This window comes from Loxodonta africana, chromosome 13 (assembly GCF_030014295.1).
Source record: "Loxodonta africana isolate mLoxAfr1 chromosome 13, mLoxAfr1.hap2, whole genome shotgun sequence".
Lineage (NCBI taxonomy): Eukaryota > Metazoa > Chordata > Mammalia > Proboscidea > Elephantidae > Loxodonta > Loxodonta africana.
In genome coordinates, this window is record NC_087354.1 from 72,205,269 (window position 1) to 72,227,743 (window position 22,475).

The 22,475-nt window shown below is 44.5% G+C and overlaps 1 protein-coding gene across 6 annotated transcripts in view; it reads left to right on the forward strand.

Moving 5' to 3' along the window:
- Window positions 1-21,018, forward strand: part of DCLK2 (doublecortin like kinase 2) — a 192,432-nt gene extending 171,414 nt beyond the window's left edge. For 4 of the 6 annotated variants that reach the window (XM_023557135.2, XM_064267561.1, XM_064267562.1 and 1 more), the window contains 6 exons: window positions 4,469-4,602; window positions 5,018-5,095; window positions 11,878-11,974; window positions 12,627-12,707; window positions 13,994-14,110; window positions 19,683-21,018. In XM_023557135.2, the coding sequence (XP_023412903.2) occupies window positions 4,469-4,602; window positions 5,018-5,095; window positions 11,878-11,974; window positions 12,627-12,707; window positions 13,994-14,110; window positions 19,683-19,907 (732 nt within the window). In that variant the 3' untranslated portion in view covers window positions 19,908-21,018. Of the gene's footprint in view, window positions 1-4,468; window positions 4,603-5,017; window positions 5,096-11,877; window positions 11,975-12,626; window positions 12,708-13,993; window positions 14,111-17,422; window positions 17,506-19,682 lie in introns of all 6 variants that reach the window. The other 2 variants (XR_010317447.1, XR_010317448.1) reach the window with 1 other exon arrangement.
- Window positions 21,019-22,475: the final 1,457 nt, after the last annotated feature.

The window sequence follows — 22,475 nt, forward strand, 5'->3', positions numbered from 1 at the left end:
GATAGAATGGCCGTGGGATCAGGTGGAGTCCCTGGGTGGTGCAAAAAATTAACACGCTCAGCCGGTAAGCAAAGGATTGGAGGTTGGAGTCCACCCAGAGGTGCCTCAGAAGAAAGGCTTGGTGATCTACTTCCAAAAAATTAGCCATTGGAAACCCTATGGAGCGTAGTTCTACTGTGACCACCATGGGGTCGCCATGAGTTGGAATTGGCTCGATGACAGTTGGTACCGGTGGGATCAGGCTTCGGAAACGGCCTTAGCTGCACTAAGTAAAATATATTTTTGACGTTGAAACCTTTAACTGAATCACTCAGCAGTTTCTAGATGTAGTCCGCAAGGTGGCATTGGCCTAGGATGAGGAAGTGCCATCGAGGCACTAAAAGTAAAGACACAGTGACTGCCAGCCTCTTCCTCCTCTAAAACCTAATTCAGTCTTTAAAAACCAGAGCCCTCAGACATCTGATTTGCATCCCCTCTCTGGGTGCGGGGCTGTAATTTAAACCCCTGCCAGCAGAGATGTATGGGTCTCGGTGTCAGGGAGCACAGGGGTGGCTATTAACGCTGTGAGTTACAGCCTGGCGGCGCCCTGTCAGAGTTAACTGTGAGAGACCAGTGATAAATTCAGCGTTCCAGGAGTTCTGGGGGACAGGGGAGAGAAGAGGGCTGGATATCTGAAGCCCTTCTAAATCATTGTGTTGACATTTTATTTAGAGATTGGGCAATGTTTACTTTGTATGTGGGATCTGCAATCCTCAAACATTTTTTATTTTTGCATTCTAAGGTCAACTTTGGATGGAGCACCTCTCCAGCTGTGGTGGAGCATTTTTGAACAGTGCAGGGCTGACGTCCTCATAGTTGTGATGTTCAGATTCCCTCAAAACCTGTATGCAAGTGCAGGCCACAGTCAGGGTTCCTTCTGATAGGTCTACCCGGTTTTCTTTTTGTTTCCCCAGATACAGAATCTGTTGCAGAATGGTGTGGTGCAAGAAATGGTCTTGGCTGGAATCCCACCTTGGCCACTTACTGGTGACTTCAGTTTTCTGTGCCTAGTTTATGTATCTGTAAATGGAGATAGCAGTTCATTTCCTGTTTGCCCAATAGAGTGATTATAGAAGTCCAGTGAGATAATGTTTGAGGGAATATTGAAATCTCCACAGAGTCGTGTGAGAATGTCATTTACAGGGGAGAACAGAACCCTGTGCCAGAAGGCCTTTGGAGTTCCTCTTCATTTATGTACCTCTTTACTACAGTCAGTCTCTTAAAGCAGTGATATGTGTGTGTGCAACACTTTTATTATGTATATTATCTGTAGATAAATATGAGGACCCCTGGTAGTGCAGTGGTTAAGCACTCAGCTGCTAACTGAAAGGTCAGCGGTTCGAACTCACCAGCGGCTCTGTGGGAGAAAGATGTGGCAACCTGCTTTGGTAAAGATTAAAGCCTTGGAAACCGTATGGGGCAATTCTACTCTGTCCTATGGGGTCACTAGGAGTCAGAATCAACTCGATGGCAATGGATTTGGTTTGGTTTAGGTACATATATATGTATACACACACAGACGTATATGTATATACACATATATTCATTTCTGTTTTGAAGAGAACCTCCAGCTAAGATTTGAAATTTACTCATATTATCTTTCACATATTTGCCTCTGTGTCTAGCATTGGGGGGAAATGAATCAGATAAAAATATTATGATTTCAGACTTGTCTGCCCCTTATGACACTTTCCTTTTGATGTTTAGCCAAGGAGTACTACTCGTCGAGACATAATTCAGCGATTATAGACTGTTTGTTCCCTTTCTATCTCTGCTTCTGCGTCAGACTCTGAATTCCTTATGGCGGTTGTGAAAAATGGGGCTTCTGGGACTCCTGAGTATCTGACAACAACCGCTGAGTAGCCCTAGGCATCTCTAAATTGAATGTTTAAAACAAACACTATTTTTCAAAAAAGTACCTAATGAGTGTATTTTTAAGTTGTAAAAACAAAATAACAATGGCTTTAATAAAACTTTTTTTTTTTTTTTTTTTACTCTTATGATACAGACATTTAGAAAATGTTGCTTATAATGTTCTTAACACTGCAGCTACTGTGAGGGAATTTTTTCGTACAGCCTGGGTTTCAGTAAATGCATCATAAATTCTGACTGTAATTTTGTATATCAGATTGTTCTCATTCATGTTTACATTAAACATAATGGAAAGTCATCCAAAGACTGTGGCCTGAGTTGAAACCTGGGCTCTGTTGCTTTAGGCTAAATTATTCTTAGTTTTGAGTGTGCTTCTGCTCAGTTGTGGGCTGACTCAGAATTATAAATGTCTGTGAGCGGCTCAGAATTTTCACCATAATTCCTGTAGGAACTTAGAAGTCATAAAGATGTATGTTAAGTATGTATATTTAATATACAAAAATAGACAAACTTATTAAAATATTAAGGGGAAAAATATTCTTAGCAAACTAATGAGGGTATCAGAGGTGAGGAAGACAATTTTAGTATCATCCTTTCAAAATACCTGTAAAGACTGGGGCTCATTGGCAGGGGGAGCCCTAAGGTTCTCGATGTCTTTATTAATGATTGTGTATAAATCTCTCTCCCTCATTAGGCATCAGACTAATGGATGGTGTTGTTAACATGCTTGTCTTGAAAACACATCATTTTCTAAATTTTTCTCCTACTTTACTAAGAAGTGGTCAAGATGAAAACCTGGCTTGGTTCATAGTAATATATGAGGAAAAGCAAACTAAATAGTTTAAAATAGAGAAAGACATTACATGAGTATAGATTAGGTCTCTACAGTTGTTTTTTTTTTCCTGAAATTCAGCGTTTTCAACATGGACGCCCAAGAGACAAATAGGTCAATCTTATGGAGTCCAGTGTAAATTATGCCGTCATATGCATTTGTCTGCTTCCATTTAGAATGTCACTTTTGGACTTTTATTCCGTATAGAAAGTTTACTTATATATAAAATCCATTTTTCTTAGTTAAGGAATGATATCAATGAACATTTTGGAAACTATCGAAAAGTGTAAAGAAGACAATTAAAATAATCCTTAAGGCTACCACCCAGAGATAAACTTGTTAACATTTTGGTGAATTATAGTATATATATAATTTGAATATTCCTTTTTATTTTATGCAGTTAGTGAATATTTCCCACATGATTGATTTTGATTTTGAAAGTGATTATTAATGACTGCGTAATATTTTATTATAGGGATGTACCATGATTTATTAAATCATTACTATGTTAGCCAGGAGTTCCTGGGTGTCGCAAATGGTAAAGTGCTGGACTACTAGCTGGTTGGCAGTTCAAGTCCATGCAGAGGCACCTTGGAAGACAGGCAATCTGCTTCCAAAAGGTCACAGCCTGGAAAACCTTATGGAGTAGCTCTATTCTGTATACATGTGGTCACCATGAATTGGAATCAACTTGACGGCAACTAACAGCAATAACCCTGTTAGCCATTTATGCTGCTTCCAGTTTTTTAAAAATCTTAGATAATTTCTGAGATGTCTGTAACCTTTGGGCCAATCTCTATCCCTTTTAGGGCAGGTTCTTAGGAGTAGATTAACTGGGTAAAAGGTTGTAAACGATCTTAAGAAACTTGGTACATATTACTGAAATGCTTTCTAGAAAGGGTGTTTTCATTTAAGCGTAAGCATTCACATCTCCATCAGCATTTTTTGAGTAGGCTAATTATCTAATCAGTTAGTCCTTCCAGGAAAGGGTAGGAATATTTATTGAGCCCATTTCCAAGCTTCATCTCATTTCATTCTCATACCAAAATCCCGTGAGGCAGGTATTATTATCCCCATTTCACAGATGAACAAATATGCTCAGAAGGTTAAATTGTTTTCCAAGGTTACACAACCAGAAAATGAGTAGAGTGGGGATTCAAGGTCAGTGCTATCTGATCCCAAAGCTTATTTTCCAAGGTTTTTCCCTGTGAGATATCTATGTTTCATCATTGACTGTCCACAGGACAAACCACCACCCGCATCCCTAATTTTGTTTTCTAAATTAAACGTGCAGGTCTCTTGGAGAACACCCAGTACTTTGATGGAGACTTAATAAGCACCATTTCCTAGACTTTCAGGTACCTCACACAGAGTAACCACCTATAAAGACCAGTTTCCCTGAGCCACCTACACCCTTAACTACTGTGTATGCATTCAAGCATGTTTACTGTACCCCTAAGTAAAGAATTTTCTGCAAAGGTGGAAAATACTGTCTTTTTCAAATATCACACAGTCATGCGAGATCTCTGAAGAGAAAAAATTAGAGCTTTAAAGCACAAAGATAAATCATGGCGTTAATAGCATAAGAAAAGAGATTTCTTTTGAATTTACTCATAAGTATATCTGTGTCCTTTCAGCCTAATTCCAAAGGCTGTCCTGTAATCATTGAGGAGGGGGAAAAAAAATAAAAAATGACTTCTGATTATCAGCTGGTTTCTGTTCCAGGTATGTGAATATCCTGATGGAACCAAGTCTTTGAAATTGGGAGACTTTGGGCTGGCTACCGTGGTAGAAGGACCTTTGTACACAGTCTGTGGCACGCCAACTTATGTGGCTCCAGAAATCATTGCTGAAACTGGGTAAGACTCCTGGTGGGTTTGGTTAGTGATTGAGTTTTGGTGGGGAAAGCTGTAGTTTTGTTGCTACTGCGGCTTATATATTCACACGCCTCCTGTGATGGTTATCTGCAGGATGGCTTCGACCTCAGGAACTAGAGTTTGTGCTCCTGTGGCCAAGAGCCCTAGGCTAGGACTATTGTCCCAAGACCTACTTTGGGAATATAGTGACGGTCACCAAGATTGTGGGTAGGCTGGGAGAAAAGTCGGTGCCTTTGACCAAAGAGCAATTAATTCCTGTACATGAAATGAGTAGTCTGCACTGACAAGACCCTCTCTCATGACAAAGGTGGTAATACAGTGACAGGAAAGGCTCCTGGGAGTAGTAGGTGAGTAATACGGTTGTTTCTCTCCCTCCCCACCTGCTTTGTTTCCCCAGCTACGGCCTGAAGGTGGACATCTGGGCGGCAGGAGTGATCACCTACATACTGCTCTGTGGGTTCCCACCATTCCGGAGGTCAGTGCCCTTTGAGCGGCAGTATTTGGATTGTAGATTATCTCCCTTTGATCTGGGAGCAGACACTTTATTCCTGGCAGCCACAACTAGAAACTGGTTGGTAACTGAAAATTTAGTTAAAGATTTTACCTGTGAAACCTGTGAGTGCTGGAAATTGATGGGATTGACTTGTTTTTCTGGGTCTGGAAAGTTTTCTGCCTTTGACAGGGTACAGTCTTAACCATTTTTCTGTTGCCCTCTATAAGTGGAAAATATTCAAGTTTTCCTTTTCTGACAGGTTTCCACCTTATACAGGTTCTTGCTTTCACAGGTCCCCCCCCGCCCTTTTTTATTGTACTTTAGATGAAGGTTTACAGAACAAACTAGTTTCTCATTAACTAGTATACATACTGTTTTATGACATTGATTAACAACCCCCTCGACATGACAGCACTCTCCCCTCTCGACCTTGGGTTCCCTATTACCAGCTGTACTGTCCCTTCCTGCCTTCTAGGCCTTGTCCCTGTGCTGGTGTGCCCCTTTAGCCTTGTTTTGTTTTATGGGCCTGTCCAATCTTTGGCTGAAGGGTGAACCTCGGGAGTGACTTCAGTACTGAGCTAAAAGGGTATCTGGGGGCCATACTCTGGGGGTTTCTCCAGTCTCTATCAGGTCAGTAAGTCTGGTCTCTTTTTGTGAATTAGAATTTTGTTCTACATTTTCCTCCAGCTCTGTCTGGGACCTTCTATTGTGATCCCTGTCAGAGCAGTCAGTGGTGGTAGCTGGGTACCATCTAGTTGTACTGGACCCAGTCTGGCGGAGGCCTTGGTAGATGTGGCTCATTAGTCCTTTGGACTAATCTTACCCTTATATCTTTAGTTTTCTTCATTCTCCCTTGCTCCCAAAGGGTGAGACCAGTGTTGTATCTTAGATGGCCGCTCACAGGCTTTTAAGACCCTAGACGCTACTCACCAAAGTAGAATACAGAACATTTTCTTTATAAACTATGTTATGCCAGTTGAGCTAGATGTTCCCCTGAGGCCATGGTCCCCACAGCCCTCAGCCCAGCAGTTCGGTCCCTCAGGGAGTTTGGATGTGTCTATGGAGCTTCCATGACCTTCTGGCTTTCATAGGTTTTACTGTATAAATATACTTTTCACTTTTTTTTTTTTTATTGTGGTGAAATATATATAACGAAACATTTGCCGTTGCAACAATTTTAAGTGTACAATTCAGTGACATTAATTATATTCATTATGTTGTGCTACCATCACCACTATCCACTTTCAAATGTTTTCACTCCCTTAAACAGAAACTCGGGACCCCTCCAGTAATGACTTCCTGTTTTCCTCTCCTCTAGCCCCTGGTAACCACAAATACATTCTTTCCTCTCTGCATTTGCCTGTTCTAAGTAATTCACATAATTTAGGCCATCCAGCATTTGTCCTTTTGTGTCTGACTTATTTCGCTAATGTTTTCAAGGTTTATTCATGTAGCGTGTGTCAGAACTTACTTATCTTTATGACTGAAAAATATCCCTCGTATGGATAACCTTTCACTTTGTATTGTAATACCTGTTAATGTTTACTGATTGAACAAACTTGATGTGAAGTCAAGGCCTTTGCTTTATGTATGGCCCTCTGAGTTCCTTGTGGTCTTTCTTTCATAAAAAACACCCATAACGGAGCAGTCTTTTTAAAGTGGAGCGGGGACTTAAAGATCTTGGGAAGCAACTGAAATCCTTTCTGATGAGCCTTTCCCCAGTTCTTGATAGCTGCCTCTCCTACTTAACTCAAAGCAGTTTTTTAAACTCACTTTTACATAATCTTTCCAAAACTTTCAGCCGAGTTCTCCTAGAAACAGGAACTCATTTTTTCTAAATTCACGTAATATTTACTTAAGACGTAGAATTATAAATACGTCTGGTATAAACAGCTGTGGGAACAGACATACTGGCTCTTGGTAACCATGCGCTTCACCTGGTGGGAGTGGAGTGGCCGCTGGCGAGGGCTAGGTTTTTGGTGGAGGGATCAGAGCACCATTGACCCAGCCATTCTGATCCATTTTATCAACTTCTTTGGAGCAAATTACATTGAATCAGAATGTCATCTAATGCTGCAGGCTTGGTTTTCTTCTGATTTTTCTAGAGTTCTCTTTTTCTTTTAAATCCCTTCCTTTGTTCATTTCACAGCTGTTTATTGAGTAGCTCTTGTGTGCTGGGCTCTCTTCTAGGTGCTGGGAATAAAGTGGTGAAGAAAGCCTGGTCCCTGAGGTCATGGTGTTTATAGTCTAGTAATGGGTCAGTAAGTACAAAATAGGTTTATCTCTGAAAACTTTTTTTTTTAAATGAACAAAATTTGATTGACATTATAGTACAAGATGTCATGCAAAGATGTCAGTCTCTATTTTTGAGAAACCTGATGGTATAAAGGGAGCCCTGGTTGCAAAAGCCCAGCTGCTAACCGAAAGGTCAGCAGTTTGAATCCCCCAGCTGCTCCTTGGAAACCCTGTGGGGCAGTTCTACCCTGTCCTATAGGGCTGCTAGGGGTCAGAGTTGACTCGACAGCAACGGGTTTGTTTTTTTTATTTTTTGTGGTGTAAAGACACCATCACAAGATTATTGATCATTATTGAATAAGCTGGGCCTGAGGGCATGCTCAATTGGGGCCTGTTGTGTGTCATCAAGTCAGTTCTAGCTCATAGCGACCCTATAGGACAGAGTAGAACTGCCCCATAAGATTTCCTAGGCCACTTCACTGGGAGCAGATCACCAGGTCTTCTCCCACCGAATGGCTGGTGGGTTTGAATTGCCAACTTTTCAGTTAGCAGTGGAGTGCTTAACCGTTGTGCTACCAGGGCTCCTTAGTTGAGGGCTAGAAATCACAAAAGGTTGAAGGAAAGATGCGTAGCATCTAAGTGGGCCTTGTAGTGTTGATTGGGATTCTGTAGGTGGGAAGCTCTTCCCATCTGACTGTCAACATCAGGATTTTCCTGCGTCATTGCCTAGGAGGGTTGCAGTTGGCTTTTGCTGAGTAATGAAGTACCCCAAAAGTTAGGGGCATAAATCAGCTCTGTGGATCAGTTAGGCTTTCTTCTGACCTTGCTGTCTCAGCTGGGACTTCGTGGTCCAGTTTGGCCTCACTCAGATGTCTGACACTTGGCTCTCTGTCAGTTGGGACAACAGAGATGACTTGGCCATGTGCCTGTCATCTTCTACTGAGCTACCCTGGGCTTGTTCATATGATGGTAAATGTAGAATTCTCAAAAGCAGCCAGAGAGAGGGCAAAGCCTACTGTACAAGCCCTTTTCAAGTCTCTGCTTCCATCAGATATGCTCATTTCCCATTGTCACATCAAGTCAGATAGCTAAGCTGAGAGTAAATGTGGTAAAAGATTAAGTACAGACATTAAAAAAAAAAGTTGACATCGAGTCACTTCCTATTCGTGGTGACCCCATGTCTTTCAGAGTAGAACTGTTCTTCATGTGGGTTTCAACGTCTGATCTTTTGGAAGTAGATCGGCAGACCTTTCTTCCAAGGCACGCTGGGTGGGCTCGAATCACCAACCTTTTGGTTAGCAGCCAAGCTAACCGTTTATACCACCCAGGGACTCCAAGTAGATACACAGAGGAAGAGGAATAATTCGTGACCATTATTACAATCACACTGTGTCCTGGCTGGTTTTGGCAATTGCCTGTTTTGGGAACTCACCAAGTGTAGAAGGGTCATGTGTTTTCGATGGCAGTTGATCCTGGGGGGCAGTTATAGCAGTTGTTTTCCTTGGCTAACCCCAGTTGAGATCAGTTGAAAAAAAGGGTATCAGGAATCAGTGTTAGAGGAATGTATGCTCACAACTCCCTCTAGCGTTTCCAATTGTCAGTGCAGCCTGGGAGTTTTTTCCTTTGACTTTATTTTTACTTTTTAACAAAAGTGAGACAGTTGGACAGTATGTGTTTATCGCGGAGTGTCGCCCAGTGGACAGAAGCTTCTTTATGGGATCTGGCTAATCAAAAGCAGTGGCTAATTAAAAGTAAAACTGCTGTCCTGACACGTTTTATTCAGATGCTGGTCATACAGCTCTAGGTAGTTCACTTCTGAAATTTAAGAAAATGCTTGTCGTTGGTCACAATCGTATTGTAATGAAATAGAGCGTATAATGTTAAATCCTAACTACAGCAGCATCTTCACAGCATAGAGACATTTTGGATAGATTTTGTAGCCCACTATCATATAAAATGTATATAGCAAATTACAGAAATGATATTTTAAACAAGTATGGTATAAAATAGATTATCTACGTAAATTTGTACCTTCAGAAAGTCCTTCAAATAAATATTCCAAAATGTTTTCCACAAAAGACGATTTTAATCCAAAGCTGTCTAAGTAAAATCATTACTTGGAATTTACATTTCAGCTTCTTTAACTGTATCATTTCTCATTCCTTCTTCTTTCAGATTTTTCAGGTATTAATCTTAGCTCAACATGCATTCCCCCTCTGGCCTATTTCAACATTAGATTTGTTGTTGCTGAAAAGGATCCTGGTCTTTCAGAGGCAACCAAAATTTGAGTTTTTGCCTAAGCAGGGCCATTCCTGGGGCCACTGACAAAAAGAATTATTTGTATAACTCTAGTGAAATTTTTAATTTTTCTTAAAAAAAAAAAAAAAGCATAAATGAAATACTTGAATATTATTTGTGAAATAGCTTCCAGTATTTCCAGGTTACCTTTCTGACCTTTGACATCTTATCATTGAAAAGAGAAAGAGTGCATGTCAACTTTTTCGTTTTTGAGGCTTTTCTTAGTGGACGTTTTTAGACTTACACTACCTTGATTCAAGGGCAATATAGTTTTAGAATAGAAAAGCACCCTGAAGCATCTCAGCCAGATCATAGAGTATAAGTGTTAATAAAACCTTGTAGAGCTCATCAGAGTAGCTTTTTTTTTTAACGTGACTACTAAGAAGGATATGAGTCGGAATCGACTTGACGGCAGTGGGTGGGTTTTTACTAAGAAGGATAAATTATCTTTAGCTTTCTGTTCTTCTAATGAAAACCCTCAAGGCTTTTGCAGGTCACAGCTTCAGTCCTTTAGGGTCCCATTCTAATTGCTGAGACTTCCCAGGTTTTTTTGCTTTTTGACTCAGGCTGTTTTAGGGAGAACCAGCTGCTGTGCTGTATGTAACTGCGGCAGACAGTTGCTAGCTTTTTAGCTGTTTATTAACAAAGTAAAAGAAGTTTTTTAAGATTCCAGAAAAAAAAAAAAATACAGGGAAGATGAGTGGAACAATAGGGAGGGACGTTTTGGAAATAGGTCGTTTTTAAACTATTTTTAAAAATCTTGATCTCCTGGTGTCCTCTGGCTTTCTGAGGATTTCTGTAAAATCTCATTGTGTATTCTTTACTCATTCTGAAGGAGAGTTAAGCCCAGCTAAATCAGCAGGGAGATAACAGTGAAAAGGAAATGAAACCTTTGCCACCTAGGGAGAAGTAGTTTGTGGGCAAAGAAAATCGTTTTTCAGGAGAGCCAGGGGATTTCTTACCTTGGCTGGTTACCTGCCTGACTTGTGCTTCTCCATGGCCTCTTGACCTGGACTCCATGGACCCATAGATGTGGGTTCAGCTGGGCTTGACCGAACATCATAGATGTTCACAGAGCGCACAACCGCTTCTCAGTAGAACGGGAATGAAGCAGCCCCATCAGCACACAGCAGTGGCCCTGGAATTTGTCTCTAAACACTGGTCCCTAAATGATCTGTTTCTGGGGATGACACAGCTGCCCTTGCCCCCTTGAGAGGATTGATGCTGTAGCCAGCTTACTGTCCTCAAGGCTGTGTTGGGTCCCAGGTGAGTGACGGGCTGTTGAGAGGGTCCTGTTGGAAATTCTAAGAGAAACGCTGCACGCTTGCCAGGTAGTACTTAATTCCACTTCTGAGTTTTGATCTTGATGCCAACAGCCCATCCTGAGTTTTCTGTTTCTACACAAGGAACTTGTGATGGCCTAAGAAAGGTAATGGTTCTTCCCTCTGGCCATCAGGGCACCCACCAACAAGGGCCCTGTGGCTGTAAAGATGACGTTTTCTGCGTGGTCAGGTATGTCCTTCCCAGCAATATTTCTGCAGTTCTATGACACCTTCCATCAAAACTCAAGTCAGCGTTTATTCATTAGGCACCAACTGTGTGTGCAAGCGGACCTTTGAGGGCGGGACAGGTGGGCACAGGTTGGGAAGAATACTCACCTGTGAGCAGTGAGGTGAGCTTGCCTCCACCTGGGCAATTCTAGTTGATGTCCCTGAATGGGCTCTTTCCCTTAGACTGGGTTTAAATGAAAGTCAGGTTCAAGGTGAGCTCCTTATTTCATGAATATTTCATTCAGATTCTGAGTTGCGTATGACTTTTTCCATACGATGGTTCTTTCACTGATCTTTGGCTATCTTATTGAAAAACAAGTGGAAAAAGGCAGGGCAAGGGGCTCTGACTAAGATTTGCTGTTTTTCTACTCCTGTTGTTGCTATGACAGATTGAGAGAGGATGCCAAAATTCTTTTCTGAAGTGAGGGTTTACATTATTTGTGGATTCCATTACTTCTTGAGTCCATGTCTCTCTGACTCCCAGGCCTATGAGAATGTGTGTTGGCACATTTTCTAAAAGGAGCCATGTGCCATCACAAATGCGGTTGAGATACACACTTGAGGTATGAAATGCCTGAGCCAAAGGGGCTGGATTCCTCTCCCCTCTCTTCCCATGAGCATTTTGTTGAAAACCTGTGTGGTGACTTTGACTCTTCTTCCGTTTCTTTGTCATTGGCTTAGTGAGAACAATCTCCAGGAAGATCTCTTTGACCAGATCTTGTCTGGGAAACTGGAGTTTCCAGCCCCCTACTGGGATAACATCACGGACTCAGCAAAGGTACCCCTATAAGCCTTTGTCTCTAGATTGTGTTGTGTGAGGGGTCTCTGAAGCACTCTCCTGTACCTGTTGTGTGGGCCTTAGCAGCTATTGGTATTGCACTCCAGGGGACTTCCTTGACTTCCATTGTGTAGCTTTTCTTTATGTTCATCCCATAGTATAGTCTCTGAAGCTCCTAACCAAATTCTGAAAGCTAGCCTGGCTGTCTTCCTGGTTGCCTCTACCATCCTGCCACTCTCCTTTAAGGCCTACATGTTCATTCTCTCATTTATACAAGAAATATGAATTGGACACTCATTAAAATATAGGAATGAACTAATGAGACATAGGGAATTACCGAAAAGGGAAACTAGTGCAGTTTCATACTGTGGAACAGTGATAATGACCAGAAGTCTTAGGGGAGACCACTTTGGTCACTCGGAAGTAGGCTAACGTGGACTCAGGAGAGACATCCTCTTCCTTCCACTTCCACTGGCACAGGCAGCTGTGTCTACATAAATGCCCTGTAAGCACTAGGCGTGTAGATGCTAACAGCTTTTTAAGTTGAAATGGTCGAGCAGCTGTGCTGGCTATTCTTTGAGTACTTGGTACAAACTCAGATTCCTATACTAACACTGGGATTCCCTTGTTCTCCCTCTTTTTTGCTTTCCAGGAATTAATCAGTCAAATGCTTCAGGTAAATGTTGAAGCTCGGTGTACTGCGGGACAAATCCTGAGTCACCCCTGGGTGTCAGTAAGTACCAGCATTTCTCAGTAAGTGAATGTCTGTAGGTTCTGTGGCCAACAGCATGCTTCCTCGCCATGGTTCACGCTCCTGCTGAGTTCTGCACATTCCACAGCGGACATGGTGCCTGCTTGTCCTCCTGAGCGAGTAGCATGAAGGCAGCTCCAGGGAGAAAGCAGCTGACGGCAGGACCCCAGAGTTTTAGACCCTGCTCTGTTGAGTGACCTGGGCAAGTCGCTGTCCCTTTCTGTATCTCAGTTGCCTCATCTGGAAAACAAAGGGGTTGGCTGGGATGCTCCTTGAGTGGCCTTTCTGCTCTCATATTCTGTAGTTCTGGGCTTTGAGATGAGCGTGTTTCAGCCCCCTGAGTGCTGTGTTTTCATGCACACGGCCACAGATTTCCTGCTGCTGGACAGGGAGGCCGAGATACAGTCCGTCCCAAAGCCAAGCAGAGGGCTGGATAGACCTCCCTTTGGGCTTAGGTGGTGTCTCTGCTTTTAGGGTAAACATGCTTCATTAAATGGTGATGGGGTGAGAGTTTGGAGGCCCTGGGTGGTGCAACAGTTAATGTACTCAGCTGCTAACTGAAAGTCCACCCAGAGATGCCTCCTGGGAAGAAAGGCCTGCTGACCTACTTCTGAAAAATCAGGCATTATGGAGCACAGTTCTGCTCTGACACGCGTGGTGCCATGAATCAGAGTCAACAGCACGGAAGCTGGTTTGGTTTGGGATTGAGTGAGAGCTTGCATTTTCCTCATTCCTGGGAGGCTCCAGGAGAGTGAAGTTAATTTATGAGCCCAGGACTTTTGTTGACTTGGGGGACTTAGGTACCCCTTCACTGCCTCACAACATCCTGACATCTGGGTCCTTGTCGCTGCTCACCTGAGCTTATATCTTAGCTCTTGGATACCACATAGCTCTGAGACTAACAACTGAATTCTTGATTAAAATAATAAACTGATAATTAATTTTGATGTTATGTGACACTTGTGCCTTGGGGGAGGGCTCAGAAGCTGGGGGGATTTCCTCCTTTGTGCATTGGAGCCTGTGCTCTCTGCTTGGCCTACTTCAGGCCTGAGGAGCAGAGCCAATGGTAGAGGGTCTCTCTGAGTACATGTGGCCACTCAATAACAATAATTTGTAATTCAAAAAAAAGATGATTGTTCCCCTAACCTGTGGCTAAGTTGGGCCCATTTAGCCAGCAGCGGAGGTGAGGTGTGACTGTAGTTAAGGAAAATAAAACTTAAACTTGAGGTTCAAAAATCATTGTATTGGTTTCTTTTTTTTTCCTGCAGGATGATGCCTCCCAGGAAAATAATATGCAAGCTGAGGTAACAGGTAAACTAAAACAGCATTTTAATAATGCGTTCCCCAAACAGAACAGTACCACTACCGGGGTCTCTGTTATCATGGTAAGTGGACTGCACACTTGTACTGTGGAAAGCTAGTGTCTGGCTTGATTGCTTGAGCCAACATTGAACCTTGTGAAGTCTATAGCCAAGAGCTTCGCTCACATGGAAGCTGGTACCTTCCATCTTCCTGGGTTCACTTCACAGATTGGCTGCCGCGTGAAGTGCACTCATCTAGCCCGACGCCCAGGGCTGGGGTGGGATTGTGCAGGTTCTGACCGAAAAACAGGTCCCTTCTCCCAGGCTCGGCCTCCAGGGCAGCTGCTTCTCCTCGTATCGCTCCCCTATCCAGAGAGGGATTCCCAAGTCCTGGTGGGATTTATGACAAGAGGAAAGATCTCCCTGCCAAATTGAAAGCTTCAAAATAGATTTTTAAGCCATGAATTATTCTTTAGGACTTGGGACAAGGAACAACCAAAGTTAAACGGATTTCATAAAAGTGAAAATATCAGTGTTTTGTAAAACAGTTTGGGGACTTTTTAAAGTGCAGAACTATATTTAAAAAAATGTTAGTTGTCAGGATGGATAAAATTTTATGAGAAATCAGTAACAGTGGTCCCTGTATTTTTTCAGACTTCCCTTTTTCCAAAATGTTTTTAAGACAGCGTATCTAAATCCATAAACACAGCAAATTAAAATAAAAATAACATGAAAGTAAATGAAGCAAAAGGAAAAATAAGGGCAGAAAAAGTAAAATTAAGCCAAAAGTCAGTTGGTACTCTGCACACTGCTCTCTGGGCCTGAGCAGTCACTGAAGTTGGGTCATAAAGAGAGCTTTGAGCATATCCCATCTCAGTTCTACCCACACACTGCTCAGCGTACCAGGGAACAGGCTGGGGTGCCTTCACAGGGCCGGAGCTAGCCGGATCAGCTTTGCAGTCAGATTTGTAAGGTGCCTGAGTCTTAGCATCTTGACCACCCCTGACAACACTGGGGCTTGGGCAGCCCAAATGGCCACTTGGGACACTGTGGAGTCTGACCGTTACTGATGGGCCATCTCCATAGCCATGTCACTCTCACCTCAGGACAGCCCCTCACTCTCTGGGAAAGATTCTGTTTCCTGCCCCACTGGAGGGAAGAACGGTTGTTTGTTCTCATGGCACATTGTAGTCTAGGGATGTAGGGTTCAGATAGAAGCTGGTGGGAAACCACCTCCCCCCCACACACAGGTAGCACGTACACACCACACACACACACAGACCACACATACCTCTCACACAAAACACACATACATGTACCATGCACACCACACAGATCACACACACCACACACACACACCCCTATACCACATGGACACCTCACCCCAAAACCCTCTTACATCCCCCATACCATATATACACCTACCCCCTACATACCCCCACCTCCCCTAAACCCTGTACCCCCCCACATACCATATACACCACACACACACCCCTCACACACATAACCCTCACACACACCCAATCCCCATATACCATGTACATACACAGCCCACACAGCCCCGTGCACACACACACACCTTTGAATCTGAGGTGCTCTGATATGTTTATTGAGCATCCACCGCACCGTCTGGTCTGTCATTCTCCTCTCCCGCAGGGAAGGCTGCGTGTACTTGTTCCTCCCTTATACAGACCCTGCCCCCCAAAGCATTCACCACACCACCCTCCAGCTGAAGCCTGAACTTTCAAACCGGGACTTTTGACATGGTGCAGGTCTTTGGGGGTGCTCTGTGCCAAAGTAATGGGAAGGCCTCTTGAGCTGTGGTTTTTCCTAGCATGTTAGCAGTGTTCTGCTGAAAGCCTGAGAAAGCTGGGGTTGTCGCAGAATTATAGCTGAAACACTTTGAAAAGAACCATCTAGACGGAGCCAATGGTGTGAGAACATTTTCAAATGATTCACTTCTGGAATCTAACATTAATTGGTAGGCTAAGGAGTGTGCAGCCTTGCCTTGTGCTACATTTTAAGGCAGACTCTGGTAAAATTGAGAAAAATAACATCTCACATAATATATTAACGGAAAAACCAAAAGAAGGGAGATTTAAGAAGCTGGAGGGAAACCACACACACACTAAAATTTAATAACCATATGTTAATTAAGCTTAATAGTCTTCTATGAAGAGGAAAAACCTTGCAGGACTGTGCCCAGGGCATAGGAGAGCTCACTACCGTTGCCTGGGGCACCTCTCTACTCAGAGACCTGAGAGGAGTCTGTAGCCAAAGGCGTGTGGCCAGCCCTGTCATGCCCACCTCTCGGCCAGGGTTCGCCTGGAATGGCATGGCCCTTCTACCCTATGGCTCACATAAGCTCTGTTCTAGATAATGATATTTAGACCTCCTCAGACGAAGCCTATGGTTGCGTGGGTTATAAGTGCCATTTTTCCCTTGGCTGACCAAAGGTTCAACAGTCAACTTTCAGCCCCCTAAGCTTTAACTGGATGTTTGTGTAAATGAGCAACTCTTTATTATTTGGAATTCCAGTGGTGACTATAAAAGGTTATGTGTTTAAATGTGTGCTAAGTTGTTATTTTGAGTATGTTGGCAGGGTCGCTGTCTAACCCCACGCTCCCTACACAACTCTGCCAGTCGTTAGCTCTGAGGAACTGCTGAGTGACATGAGCCCATTTGGTACCTACAGGAGAAGTCAGTAAGGCTTGTCTGGCAGTTGCAGGTCTCAGTGGCCACAAGGCTGCCTCTGAATTTTGGCTTGTCTCCAAAAGCAGTGGCAAGGGAGAAGGCTTCCATGTGGACGCGTGCTAATTCTCACCCAGCTCAGGAAGTGGACTGCGCATGGTTGTGTGGGGGAGGCTTGCAATGCTTCTGTGTCCTTGTCATCATCCTCTTCACCAATTAATATTTGTCTGTGTTTTCTGTCCTTGGAGTCAGATGTCCTTGGAATGAAATGTTTTTCATATGAAAAGTAATTAACCACAAAATTACCCTCCCTGGTACTCAAATGTCCTCATAAATGGAGTATGTGAGGCTAATATGTTTTCCTACAGATAATAGTGGGGTTAGTGCATAAAAGCTTTGAGTTTGACTCATCAGATAACTGTTGTATGACTTAGAGAACCCTACTATTTCATGTCACCCCTGATGTTCTCTTCCCCTCAACCTGCCCCGCCCAAGTTACTGCCTGAGGCTCTCGTGAGAAAACTATAGCATACCAGTGACTTAGAGAACCCTACTATTTCATGTCACCCCTGATGTTCTCTTCCCCTCAACCTGCCCCGCCCAAGTTACTGCCTGAGGCTCTCGTGAGAAAACTATAGCATACCAGTGGTAAATAAGGATGAAAGAAAATAAAGTTGATGCTGTTATCTATATTTTATTTGACAGTTTGATTTGACAGTTTGAGAGAGACTTCAGAGTTTCACTCTTTACCCTGTTGAGACTATGGGAAAACCTGAAGCAGAATCCTGGTATTAAACCTGCTGTGCTTCATCAGAGCAGCTTCTAATTCTCAGCCCCTCCTAAATCTGCATGCTTGTCTCAGATTTCTGACCCGTCCAGCTCGTAGCTTACTGGTCTGGGTCTTCCTGCACTTACACCCTCTGCAGCCAGCCAAGCACACCCTTGGAAAACTCTCATTTATTTTAATATTCTCAGCTTGCCGCACTACTTTCTTCCCCGATCAGAAGCTGGCGAGTGCAGAGAAGGAGGAGGCCACTGGTTCTCCTAAATGTTGGCTTTCACTTAGGAGAAAAAGCTTCTCTTTGTGGGTGACAGCTTTAAGACAGGTGCCTTTGTGAATGAAGGCTTTTGCTCTTTCTCCAGCTACATTTCCAAAGATGCATCATGCGAGCCTGTGGGATGAGGGGAAACTATGCTGAGGAGGTTTGAGTTTAAGAGAGGGCTGTGGTTTTAGACTACTCTTCTGTATTTTATGACTTTTCCTTAGCATACGTAGGACAGTGAATTTGCAGGGGGCTCCACTGTCCACACCAGTGGGCTTATCCCAGCCCCAGTAACGAGAAGCCACCTCGTGGCAGAAAAGGGAATTACAAGCAGCCTCGTTCACTCTGCATCTTCCAGGGCTGCCTTGCAGAGGGGCGAATTAAAATGGATTGCTTTTCCTGTGCATAATGGGGGAGGGGAGGATTATACTTCCTTTCAGGGGAAAAATTGGGAATGATTTGGGTTTCTTTCCTTAATTTAAGATACAATATGTTTCAATTGTGTTGCTTCTGTTTTAAAGTAAGTCTAGTTTCTGTCCCTGCTTCTCTCCCCCCTTCTCTCTCTCTCTCGCCTCTCCCGCTGCCTGCATTGCTTCCCTCTGACTAGGTCCAAGGCGATGGTATGTACTAACTGCACTGCAATGCTTTGTTCTGCTGCATACACTCACGTTCTGACTACAGGGAGAGAAAAGGAGAAGTCACTCCGGCATTGTTTCCTTTGACCCAGAAGAGGCTGTGTGGTAGAAAACCGCGCACCCGTCTCTCTTCAGTCTCACTGTTGGTGGGAGCTTTGTTTTCCCTGAGGGGTGGCGGCTTTGGCCCACACTGATGCTGGGAGCTTGGCAGCTTATTAAAGGGCTATGCTGACTTTCTGATTTGGCCTTTCCACAGTTACCTCTTTTCCAGGTAATTGAAATTGTCCTTGGAAATTAGTGTTTGACCTTGGAAGGGCCTATGGAGGACACCCGTGTTACAGTTGAGACCAAGTATACTTAGGGCAGCTACACAAATCTTACAAAGCCCTTGTTTATTCGTATTTTCTCCATACTTTTTATTTTTACTGAAAGAATCTGTAGCCCATCCCCCACCCTGTCCCCAGGTAGTTCCATTGCAGAATGTCTCCTGGTCTTTGCCCCTTTTAGCTAAAGGTGCTCCTATGTTTGGAAAGCCCAGTCAGATGCAGTTGGCCAGATTTCACTGGACAAGCAAGAACTACCTAGACTGAGTCAAAGGAGGAAAAAACGGGGAGACTAGGACTCACCTCCCAGCCAGGGTGGCTGTTTCTGCACTCCCCAAGGAGTTGAGCAGATTAAAACCTTGGGGGTGTGAGAAGCTAAAAAGGCCCCACCTGAAGAGAGGAGCAGGCAAGGAGATGGGGAGGATTTAAAAAATGATTTCTAGGGTTGCACCATATGACTTGTTGGCCTTATTGCAGGTACAGCCACTTGAGTTGTGAGGGGGTTACTAGCTCATGTGACGTGTGAGAAACTTTTCAATCTGTGGCTGAGAATTTTCTTTAGAAAAGTAAACCTTTAAAGACTGATCACTCCATAAGGTTTGCTTATTGGCTCGGGATTCTTTTTGGCTCCCAGTCTGGGGAAGAAACACTCAGAACTCAGGGGCCGCTCCCGAGCTAGAAAAGAATTCACTCAGGAGCCGCGCAGGCTCCTAGTTCCACTTTCCCTGGGCCAGGTCCTGCCTCAGGACCCATGGTTTCCACAGGTCCGGGCCGTGTTAGGAGCAGAGGCCGGGTGCAGCCCGTGCCCAGGACGAAACACCAGAACCATCGCTTCCCCTCTAGCGAGCCGCCGGCGTTACTTCTCCTCCTCTCTTTCTGTCCGCGCATGCCCAGTCGTGCTCGCTGGTCGTGGGGGCCCGACCGAGCCGCCGCTAACGCGCCCTCTCTGCTGGTCTCTCCTCAGAACACGGCTCTAGATAAGGAGGGGCAGATTTTCTGCAGCAAGCACGGGCCCGACAGCAGCAGAGCCGCGCCGGAGCAGACCTCTCCAGCTCCTCCCCCGGCCCAGGGCTCCTCTGTGCCCGGGGCGGCCCTGCCCCCTGCCCGGCCCGCGTCTCCCACCCCGGCCTCCCCGCCCGCCGGCCCGGGCTGTGAGCGCGCAGGGACCTGGCGCCGCCACCGGGACTGAGCCTGCAGGCCTCCGCGGAGCCCGAAGCGCCTGGGCCCCGCGCCCCACCCGCTCGCTGGAAGCTCTTCTCTCCTCTCTGCTGGTCTCCTCGTCTGCTGGCCTCCCCCAGGGCTGCCTGCCGCCTCGGCCGCGTCTGGTGCTCCGGGCTCTGCCCTCCGGCTCGGGGAGTGGTGCGCGGTGTCCACTTTGGTGACAGATGCTTGGAGTGGCTCTCGTTTTCAGCCATCCGTGGTTTCAGTGTAACGGACATTTTACAGCTTTGCCAGGAGAATGTGCAGCTTTTATCCAGCATTCAATGCGTTTTTATAGAAACACTGGATGAATCAAGCTCTCTACCTTATTTAAGTAAACCCGGAGCACTCCCTCTTTTCTTACAAAGAACTTACAGCTGCATTTGTCCCTTCGTGGGTGTCTTGTGAGAGGTGACGCAACACCTTCCTGTGCTGAGGCGGTTGGAGGGGACCGGCTTTCTAATGAAATGGGCACCTAAGGGGACATTCTGGTCATCGCACACTGACTCCAGACCTGAGACGTGCTTCAGGGGCCGATGGAACACCACAAACTGAGGACAGTACTGGCTATTTATCTGTGCACAGACCACAGGAGAAGGTCACCTTCTTCCCTCGACATTCTGTTTTCCATCAATTCTTCCCACTATGTATTCGGAAATGCTAATGAACTTGTCCTTTGGGTTCCTTAATGAAAGGCTTGGTGCATGTGGCGTCACCCTGGCCTTGGCGGTTTCTTCTCAGCAAACCAGCTGCTAGCCGAATGGAATAAGCTAGGTTTCCCAAGCACCGCCAGCATCTCCTTTCATCAGCTGCTCTCTGGCTGGAACCAAGACCAAGGAAAGGTGTGGGATGCACAGTCAGGACTGGGGCCAGGACGGGGCCCTGGGCACCCTCTGTTATTAACCTTCTGGAAGGCTGCTGGCAGTTTTTCCTTTTTTCCCACCCCCTTGCTCTTTTTAATAATTGTATATAATCAGTGTATTTGTTTTACCTGCTCATCTTCTAAACTGGTGGGCCCTGTAGTTCATCTCATTGTTCGATTTTGCCTTCTATAAGTGTACCCAACCTGCAATAAACTCTTCCTTCTTGAGAAAAAGCAATTGGGGCTGAACAAACATTTCTGTGTCTTTGTTTTGCAAAGAATGTGTAATCAAAGCATACCTCCTTGGTCCCGGTTTCAGTAGGTGCCATGTTCTGTATTTGCTAAGTTATGGGGCTGTGAGTGGGAGAGCAATACTTAGGAAGAACACTCAGAGATGCGGAGATGTGTTGTGGTTGAACTTTGATTGATTACAGGTGTGGGAAGTCACGCACCATAAGCTCAAGAAGGCTCATTGCCTCCGTGTTGATTCTGAGTCATGGCAACCCCATGTGTTAAGGAGTAGGACTACCTCCATAGGGTTTTCTTGGCTATAATCTTTATGGAAGCAAATCGCCAGGACTTTGTTCCATGGCACCACTGGGTGTATTTGAACCACCAACCTTTAGGTTATTAGTTCAGAGCAAACTGTTTGTACCACCCAGGGACCTTAAGCTCAAGAATTGTTGTTAGGTGCTGTCGAATTGGTTTAGACTCACCACCTCACAACGGCCCTATGTACAACAGAAAGAAACACCGCTTGGTCTTGTACCATCTTCACAATTGTTGCTATGTTTGAACCCATTGTTGCAACCACTGTGTCAGTCCATCTGTTTGAGGGTCTTCCTCTTTTTTGCTGACCCTCCACTTTACCAAGAATGATGTCTTTTTCCAGGGACTGGTCCTCCTCATAATATGCCCAAAGTACATCCTCGCTTCCAAGGAGCATTCTGGCTGTACTTCTTCTAAGACAGATTGGCTCATTTATTCTTCTGGCAGTCCAGGGCATATTCAGTATTCTTTGCCAACACCATAATTCAAAGGCACCAATTCTTCTTTGGTCTTCTTATTCATTATCTAGCTTTCCCATGCATATGAGGCGATAGAAAAAATCATGGCTTGGGTCAGGCGCACCTTAGTCCTCAACGTGACATCTTTGCTTTTCAGCACTTTAGAGACCTTTTTTGCAGCAGATTTGCCCAGTGCAGTACATTGTTTGATTTCTAGACTGCTGCTTCCATGGTCATTGATCGCGGATCCAAATAAAATGAAATCCTTGACAACTTAAATATTTTTTTCCATTTATCGTGATGTTGCTTATTGGTCTGGTTGTGAGGATTTTTGTTTTCTTTATGTTGAAATATAATCCATACTTCAGGCTGTAGTCTTTGATCTTCATCAGGAAGTGCTTCGAGTCCTCTTTGTTTTCAGTAAGCAAGGTTGTGTCATCTGCATATCAGAGGTTGCTTCTGCCTTCCTCATATAGTGCATTGTATGGATTAAATTGTGTCCCGCCCAAATTGTGTGTCAACTTGGCTATGCCATGATTCCCAGTATTGTGTGTTTGTCCACCATTTTGTCATCTGTTGTGATTTTCCTATGTGTTGTAAATCTTGCCTCTATGATATTAATGAGGCAGGACTAGAGGCAGTTACGTTAATGAGGCAGGACTCAATGTACAAGATTAGGTTGTATCTT